The sequence below is a fragment of the Geospiza fortis genome, unplaced genomic scaffold, assembly GCF_000277835.1.
Source record: "Geospiza fortis unplaced genomic scaffold, GeoFor_1.0 scaffold147, whole genome shotgun sequence".
NCBI lineage: Eukaryota > Metazoa > Chordata > Aves > Passeriformes > Thraupidae > Geospiza > Geospiza fortis.
Window position 1 is genome coordinate 403,373 of NW_005054372.1, and position 9,301 is coordinate 412,673.

The following is a 9,301-nucleotide window of genomic DNA, read 5'->3' on the forward strand; positions in this document are numbered from 1 at the left end:
TCTAAAATAGCTACTATAGCTTGCCGTTTAAGGAACTGGTCAGTAACACTTATAGTCCCTACAAGCTTTGATCCCAGCTACTGTTGTTGTAACCGTTATCCTTTTCTGAAAAGAAGCTGGTTTTTCAGCTGACCTGTCCATATTCTGTAATACCTACTAAAAGCTTGGGAGAATCCCTAGGTACACCACACTGGAGAATCACAAGTAACAGTGCCCACACTGATGACTTGTTGTTGTTTAACAGTCAGATCAGAATAACGTGTAAAACTTGTCACAAACACAAACAAGAGAAATATCCAACATTTTAAAAATACTTCCAGGATCCAAGCTGTACAAATCAATCACTCTAGCAAAACCTGCTGTTGACTCAATTATTCCTACACAAGTGGGTAGCTGGAGTGCTGTTACTCTGATCTTCTCCCACTAGACCCAGTGCATGAGCAGACTGTCAAACTTAACCATCAGCAAACAACAGCTCCTCTGCCTACACAGAAATATTTTTCTTGGCTCAAGACCACAGGTATCTTGCAACTTTTAATACTTAAAAGTGCAAATATTTGCATCTAATTCAGAGGAACACCCATGACACTGAATTAGCACTGGCGGTATCCATCTATTTCTAATTAGAAGCATGTGAAGGAAAGGGTGATAGGTGGAATGGCTTTCTTTTCCCTGACATTCCAAGAGTCAGAAGCATAATCCTTCCCTGCACTCAACTCCTAACTTCTATGCCTAAGAGCAACACTTCTTTCCCACACAGGGTTAAAGTGCTCCCTGACTTCCCAGGCTTGGAAGCGGCATCATAGCCCCAGGGGCAGATCAAAATGAGAACCCATCAGACTAAATACAAACAAGATACCACGCCTGAGAACAGGCCTAGAAAAACTCACAGGGATTCACCATAAATACTAACCACACGGAATTGAATTGATAGAGTTTGGCATTTAATAATATACACAAAGTATAGAGTTAAGTAGCATGAAATCCAGACATAAAGACACCCAACCAGTAAGTTAAAAAAATTACACATTTAAAAATAAGTTATAATCACATAGAAGTTAAAAGAGTGCCATCAAAATAGTTTTAAGACTACTGTTACTGAATTTAAACAAATATACTAACCTTCATCAATATGTACAGTGCTTGAAAGCAAGCACAGCTGATCCCATCAAAATATAAAAAGACTGGAAGACATCATACTATAAAAGCCTATTTAGTTCCATTGGTATATTAGGAAGCTATATAAAAATTTGATAAACGGGCTAACAATGCACATGAAAGCACAAGTATGAAAGCATCAGCACTCTGAATTGAAATGCCTATCATTATAAATTATAAGGCAAACTCAGAAGTACAAAAGATAAACTTAAAATTCTTGTTCACTGGCAAGCCACAATAAGTATAGACTGCTTTCAATGGAGAAGATAGGCCATAAGTTAAATTAAGAGATATTGGAATGGTCTTAAAACAGATGGTCTTGGTAGTTAAAACAGATTCTGGTACATATTCCAACACATTTCTAACAAAACCAAGTCTTCTTAGAAGAACTGTAAGGGAAACAATCATGAAATATCTCTGCCTTTGAGAACTCTCCTCTTCAGTATGAGCATATTACATCCTTGTTCCAAAATCTGGAATGCCTTCTCCACATTCATTTTGCAGTTCAAAAAGTTCTTACCAAGCAAAAAGACTCAAGGGTTCACGTTCCTATTGATGCTACGCTGTGTGCAGCAGAAATGAACACACAGGCCAGCAGAAGAGCAGCCTGAACACACTTCTTTCAAATAACCAACAATTATTTCACGTCCAAGAGTTCTGACAAAACTGAGGTTGAATTCATTGGGCAGAAGAAGCCATAGAGCAGCACACAATCTCAGCTGGTAACAGTGGCAGTTAAGATTCACTGCAGTGACAGGTAAGTGTCAGCCTTGACAAGCTAATGCTTATTATTCCATAAACTCCTAGACAATTTACATTAACATTTTCCTTTCTTAAGAGTGCATTGCTGTTCAGACATTAAGAACTTCACTGGTTGTGAAATTCTCATCTTCCAGACCACTGGTTTTAGCCTGAGACTGCTGCTCAAGCCTCTCCACCATCTCTTTCAACTGCTCTTCATCTTTGAAAAAACACACATACAAGTCTCTTTCCATCTGAAGCAGCCTATTGGACTCTAAAAAGCTTCTCTTCGACTTCAGATCAGCAACCAGATCCTTAAGGAGATTGTTTAGTTGATCTAAATCCACTTCCAGCTGGTGAAACTGCTCAGTAAGTTCCTAACAAAAAATAAAAGACAAAATATTATTACTTTTCTATTGTTAATATACCAGCTGAACTAGAAATATGAAAGGTTTTTTGCTTTGGGAAGCCATTTGTTTGTAATAAAAAAATAATTTTAAAAACCCAGAAAGATAATAAGGGATTCCATTCAATGTATATAATTTTTGAGCTCCATGTAACAGAACTCATATTGTGTTATGCAAATGTAATTTCATTTACTTGTTGACCAGATGAGTTAAGACCATAAGAATCTGAACCTGACCTAGAGACATGAGTGAATTACATTTTCTATCAATTACAAGTATTCATTGCTAGTCAAATCTTAAAAGGGAACAAACAGAAAAAAAGCACAACAAAAAAAAAGCCAAATCAATTTTACAATTAAATCATTAAATCCTTATTAAAGGAATTACTTTCCTTGAGAAACAGTAGCAGTAGAACGAGTTGTCATATTTTAAGAAGTGACTTAAATCAATAGGAAGGTATTTTATTTAATAATGTGCAATCCCTTAATACATACTGTTCCAATTACAGTCTCATTTTTAAATAAAAACTGTTCTATATGCTGTAAATTCATTTGACAGATGAATGTTAAATATATTTTTATGTAATTAACCAAGGAAGTATTATGTAACAGAAGATTTCCCTTGATGCATTTTTGAGGTATCAACAATGATTTAAAAACCATAACAAGGTGCATTTAACAAACCCTGTTCCCATTTAAAAGCTGTTCTAAGCATAACACCTGAGAGCTGTGTAGGAGGACTGTCCTACTACAGCTGTCCTTCAAAATTCTGGTATTTTTATTTTGTCCAAATGACCCACCCATGGCCAGGCTTTTAAGGGGCCAAACCATACTACTGGGGTCTTAGAGGTAACAGGGCAGAAAGCCCATATGAAATAAAGAGCAACTTAAATGAGTTTTCCAGTGACACTCTACCCAGACAAAGGATCTCCCACACCACAGACTTACAGGAATACAGGACTGCACATGCCTCTGAAAGAAATTCAGTTAGATGCAATTGTTTGCTCAGAAACCAAACAAAAAATTATCTGCCAGCATTTATAAAAATCCAACATTAACCAAGAATAATGTAAGTGTTCAGTGCCCATCATCATTATGTTAATAAATTTGTTGCTAATAAGTGGGGACAGTTTGCATGTCTAGAGCCTTCACACTATACTTTTATCAGTAAAAGAACATGACACACAATGCAGTAATTTGAAAACAATCATTAAGGGCTTACTGGACTCCGGAGCTGTATCTGATTTGTTCCACAATAGAGAGCACCACGAAGGGCATCCACATCCCCCTCTAGGTTGGACAAAAGGAGAGATTGTTCCTGAGCAGATGCTGCCAGCTGATCTTCTACTGTGGCACAGTCCTGCTTTAACTTCTGAGCCATCTGCTCCAGGTTTTTGTATGTTTTAAACAATTGTTGTTTTTTACTTCCTCCTTCCAGGAGCTGATACAGCCTGTAACAAGTGAAGTTAGACACACAAATATTTTAACTTTCCTAAGCACTCTATCATCATTAGTTAAGAGAACATGTCTGTGTTGAGAAGTCAGAGGACAAGTAAGCTAAGTTCTGCTGAGGGTACTTTTACAACACTGTTTTATCTCCCATGATTGCAGGATTCCATCTACATATAGTAGTGATTAACTGGAATCCAAAATATTTCAATATCAAATTAGCAGCAATGAAATATTAAAGTAACAGTTAGTAAGTACATCATGAATGCAAATAGAAGTTGACAGTGTGCTTTTGCCAACTATTTCCTGACACTTCAAAGAGCTGCAAAATAAGATGGATCTTTTTTAAAGTGCTGAATGAAAGCAGACTTCAACAGCCAATGAGAAATAAGAACAATCTTTGTAACATTTTCAAGCTTACTGAAGTATTTCCTGTTTTCTATCTCTCTGTGAAGAGACTGCTAAGAAATTCTCCAATTAGTTACAAGTCATGCAAAAGACAGCATTGCACACTACAGCAAACTGTACCCTTATACTGCATCAGGAATGGGCTCAGTAAGATTACAGACAACTTTACATAGTCCAAATGTTACCACCACCTCTGCACAACAAAATCTTCAGGAGCTGATCCCTGATATAAAATCAGATTGGCTTTATTAAGAGAAGGAGCTATATTTCAGAAGTAACTGAATGTCTTTCAAGAGTCTACTGTTTACAAACCCTATAAGATTCTTAATTCTTTCAACTAGCTTCCCTTTATCTAAAAAAAAAAAGTAGCCAGAAACGTTCAATGATTTGGAGACTTTATAATAAATCTGGACAAAAATGTAACAAGCTGACACAAACAATAGGAGTAAAATTAATGCTGCCTAATTCTTCCAGTTATTCACTGTGCCTAACCATATTCAGCTATCACTTATCAATTATTGAAAAAAAACCAAACACTTAAATCACCATTCTAAAGAAGGAGGAAAAGTCTGACAGTAACATACCTATAATTATACAATATATCACATCTAAGATTTAGTCTTGATAGAAGAGCAGCACAGCACACATCCTTAACTGTATCACCTGAACTTTAAGGAGACTTAATTATTTTGATGGTGAAAAACCTGACTCTTACATGGGTACCAGGACACTCCAACCAGACGGCAAATCAAGCAGTAAAAACGAACTGAACACGAGTCACAGTCCGGAGGAGTCATTCCTCTCTCCTACCACACGGGGGTTTCTGTGGGCTGAGCCTGGGAAACCACTGCTATTAACATCTATACCTCTCGAGTATCCGGAGGTGCTAGATAAGACAGGGTTGGGTTTAAACATTCTTCATGTTATGTATATTAATTAGGAATGCTTCAGCAATATTAAAAAGACTGATAATTGAACAGTTTTTCCTCAGGCAAACCTGCAAAGAAATTCAAAGGACATGGAAGAAACAAGTTTCACATGTTGAAAGCTTCAGTTCTTGAAAATTCAAAATTCTAATTAGCTACAGCCAGTAAGAAAGAACTTGGCAGCAGGCAAGGCTTCCCTTGCCTGAGCCTTCATCTCCCCAGTATTATTTCAAAGAAACTCCAAGTCCAACAGTGACTGTAACACTCACCTGCAAGCTAAACCGTCCTCTGGGCTAATAGTGCTCCTTGGCTTTGCCTGCTCACTTCGTTCAGCTATCACCTGTAGTCTCTGCTCTAACTCATCAGTGCTTTGTTTCAGAGATTCTACCAAATTCTCAAGCTGGCAGCTGAACTCCTGGTGTTTCTTCATCTCCATTTCACAGGCCAGCTGAATAAGTTCAAATGATGTTTTCTGTCTTATCAAATGCCTGCCTATTTTATCTTGAATTGCAGCATAACAGTCCTGCTGAGCAATTTGGTGATCTAGGTATTCTTTCACCACTGGTGCAGTCAAAAGTTGTGCTTTCTTCTTAAGAAGGGGAAGCAGCTCTTCATTATTTATCCGAGCTATATCTTGTTTAATTGCTGAAATTTCAGCACTTAAACTAGATATTTTAGCATCAATGTTTTCCTGTTGTCCAGTATCCTGCATAAAAAAAAATATTTGTGAATTTCTTCATGGTTCCTGCCAAGCCACATCCCAAAGAGTTCATAAAAGATTCATGCATTTATGTTACATTTAGCTACAAAATTAAATGAAAACTCCACAAGCAGTTTTACAGAATTTTACAAAATAATGCAAATACAGATGAACAAAGTAGATAATAAATATATTTCAGTAAAAAGTAATTTCATTCTATCACAGGGTCAGGAAACAGTTTATTGTGTTAAAAATAAAACAGCTGCATTTTATCTAGCACCTGTTTCAAGCCTGCCTAACTGAAATCTCACAAGAAAACATAATTTTTTATATTCAGTCAGATATCAATACTGCTGGCAGAATCAACCTTTTCCAAATTACCCTAATCAATCAAGTCTTATATACTAGTCATCCATAAATGAAAATATACAAACTGACATGATGCCTCAAGTTATTCCACGTCTGGCATAAGCAAATACCTTTCCTTTCATTATGATTTCTTCACAAATTCTACTAACCACATCTGCCTGTCACTCACTTGTTGAAAGACTTCTGGGGCTTTAACTCTCAGATTCACTTATTTGGTACAAATACTTGAGTTGCCAGAGTGAGTGAACTAAAACTTTTTAAGCTTATGCTATGCAATATAAACAGGAATACATTTATCATATTGGCTCCCTGATACCACAAAACTGCAACCAAAGCTAAGATTCTGTTTACTGTACAAAGAGCCAGGTCTAATTTGAAAATTCAAAGTTAAACTAAACTAGAAAGTTACTATAAATTCTAGGATTTTAAAGGTAGTAATGCTGAAAAGTAGAATTAAAGGTAATTTACCACACTGAAGAACTTCTAACAATGGAAACTGAAGATATTCCACAAGAGCAGTTTTGTGAACAAGACTAAAACTTCACAAAAGTGCAATTTCACTACATAAAAATGATTGAAATAACAGCAACTCAGCAATTCCTTTCACTAGACCCAGCGGAACTTGCCTGTCTGTTTAAAACTCCAGCACCTTCTATCACCTTTTTACCTTACCTTGTCCAAGGACTGCAGCAGGCTCTCTGCACACTTGACAGCTGAATTCAGGGCCTCCTCTTCAGCCTGCAGCTGAATTAGCTGGTTCTGACCGCAAATATACGCTGCCTGGAGCCTGGCTATCTCTTGCCTCTCTTCACACATTTCATTAGCCTCATCAAAAGGGACTTGCTTGATTAAATCTTCAAGTTGAAAGCCATCTTCATGTGAATTTTCAGCACATTTAGGCATACCTTCATAAAAAAGCTTTTTTAAGTGTGATGTAAGTGCTGCAGTGCTTTGCTCTTCCACAGACAAATATCTGTCCAAAGAAATTTGGGAAAAAAACAGTGGATGTGCATCTGACCCTTGTTCTGAATCTGAAGCAGTGAAGAAAGAGGCAAATTCCTTCACTGCAGCTATAAGAGACTGCAGTTCATTGTCAAGCTTATTATTTGCTGCAGTAAACACTTCCAGTCCTTCTTTCCATTCCTTCCGTGCTTCTTCCTCTCTGCTTTGGAATGTTTGTAACAAGTGGCTGTTTGTAGCAACCAACAGCTGGAGCTTATTATGCCGATGAATTTGAAGGTTTTTTAACTTCTGAAGAGTTTGAAGTTCATCCTCTAATTTCTTCACTTCTTCCTCATCCTCTTCTTGGCTACTGTTTGTTGAACCTGTGGGCTCCAAGGTTTTAAGGACTTCATCCAGTGCATTTCCTTCCAAAACAGCTTTACCATGCTGGAGAAGATTATCAAAATCTTGCAGTTCTTCTTCAGATACCACGTGCTGCCCGTTTATGTTTCCACAAAACCACTCCAAAAATGATTTGTCTTCTGAAGACTCAAACATCCAGTCAAAATCTTCTCCATTAAGCTCATCAGCCTTTGGATATCCAATTTTTTTAAGAGTTTCCACAAAATCTTTTCCACAGCTCATGATGAAAATATTTTTGTAAGCAGAAAAGATCCAAATACATGAAAAAATCTGAGGTATTATTCCAGCTTTAAATTTTTGCCATTTAAAATTAATATTCAGTATTTTAATAAAAAGAGTCTGTACAGGAAAAAGGAAGTGTCAGATCACAAAAAAAAAAAAAAAACACCAAAAATCAAACCAAAAAACCCCTGAAGGTTGTTTTGGATTAAAGTGGCTATTCAAAGACTTGACACCAATTTTAATTTCAGATATCTTAATATATTTTGTTGATCAAATTTTTGTATCAATTACATCCCAGATCACTGCAAGCACCTATGTTTTTCCTTAATTCACACAAACTAATTATGGAAACAGTATAGTATCATTAATTTAAAAGCAACAGGTGTTAATACTGAGGAATTCATTGGCCTGCAAAAGTGATTTTACTTACATGGTTTTCTGCATATTCATTTAAAAAACCACCCACAATTATTTTAAATCTTCCAAAATGATCAGGGTTTTCAGTTTGTTCTAAAAACAGAACTAGATTTCAAGATCTTGGCTATAAGGGTTTTTTTACCTCATCAGCAAGCAGAATCTTGTCTTCTAAACCTCTGTTTAAAAGGTTCCTCTGCAAATGGAACAAGAAATGCTTTAACATATAAATACCTCAATATAAAACTGCAGATTTTTTTATCAATTATAAAAAATGTAAATTAAAATAAATGTAAAAATACCCTTGTGAAAACGGTCACAACTCACATGAAAAGGGGGTTTGCTGCTTTTCTGTTTCCTAGCAGACAAATAATCAGCTTTGGGATCCTAAAGTGTGTGTAACAGACAGCAAAGAACACAGGATAAGTTATCAACAGTCAGGAGGCCTTGTCTGCAATACTCTGGTTATACTAAGCGACTTTTTTTAGTTTGACAATACTTAATACTGTGTTTCTATAGCATACATTGCCCCTGAGAAGCCCACTCTGCTAGCCTGGAGCGCTGAACAAGTAAAGCCATTTCTCTAAAGCTCCCCATGTGTCTGACTTAGCTCAGACACTGCAGATGACACAGAACGTTGTGCGAGTTCCGTGTCACAGGGCAGCGCTCCAAGCGTCCTCTGCCCTCCGTGCTTAAAACGGCTGTCCTCAAAATACATAAATATGGGTGCCAAGAGGACGCTGCCACACTCTTTTCAGTGGAGCCCACTGACAAGGAGTAATGGCTATAAACTAAAACACAAGGAGTTTGACTTTAACATGAGTTCGAACTTTACGTTGAGGGTGGCAGGGCACTGGAACAGGCTGCCCGGAGATGTCATGAAATCTCCCTCCCTGCAGACATTACAAAACAAGGTGGACGCGTTCCTGGGTAACCTGCTCCAGGCGACCCTGCAGCAGGGCTGGACTGGATGGTCTCCAAAGGCCCCTTCCAACCTTACCGATTCTGTGATTCTGTGAAATAATGGGCCCCCACACAGCCCTGTGCGCGGCACGCCGGGCCACCGCGGCACTGCCACTGTCACTGCCTTCAAACACCACAAACAACAGCTCGGAGCCCTGAGGGATCCCCCGCGATGCCCGG

The 9,301-nt window shown here is 37.6% G+C and overlaps 1 protein-coding gene across 1 annotated transcript; it reads right to left on the minus strand.

The window, feature by feature from the left end:
- Positions 1-922: 922 nt before the first annotated feature.
- Positions 923-8,704, minus strand: HAUS3 (HAUS augmin like complex subunit 3). The gene is made up of 6 exons (XM_005424716.3): positions 8,486-8,704; positions 8,304-8,354; positions 6,830-7,861; positions 5,358-5,794; positions 3,528-3,756; positions 923-2,276 (listed from the first exon to the last, which is right to left on the minus strand). The coding sequence occupies exons 3-6, from the start codon at positions 7,742-7,744 to the stop codon at positions 2,010-2,012; spliced, it is 1,848 nt and encodes a 615-aa protein (XP_005424773.1). The 5' UTR covers positions 7,745-7,861; positions 8,304-8,354; positions 8,486-8,704; the 3' UTR covers positions 923-2,009.
- Positions 8,705-9,301: the final 597 nt, after the last annotated feature.

Bases quoted from the DNA above. Each gene is read 5' to 3' on its own strand.
- HAUS3 (XM_005424716.3), bottom strand. From the start codon at position 7,744: ATGAGCTGTGGAAAAGATTTTGTGGAAACTCTTAAAAAAATTGGATAT. The intron at 5,795-6,829 runs GTAAGGTAAAAA...TTTTTTATGCAG, and splicing joins TGCTGCAGTCCTTGGACAAG to GATACTGGACAACAGGAAAA. The intron at 3,757-5,357 runs GTGAGTGTTACA...CACTTGTTACAG, and splicing joins GAGGACGGTTTAGCTTGCAG to GCTGTATCAGCTCCTGGAAG.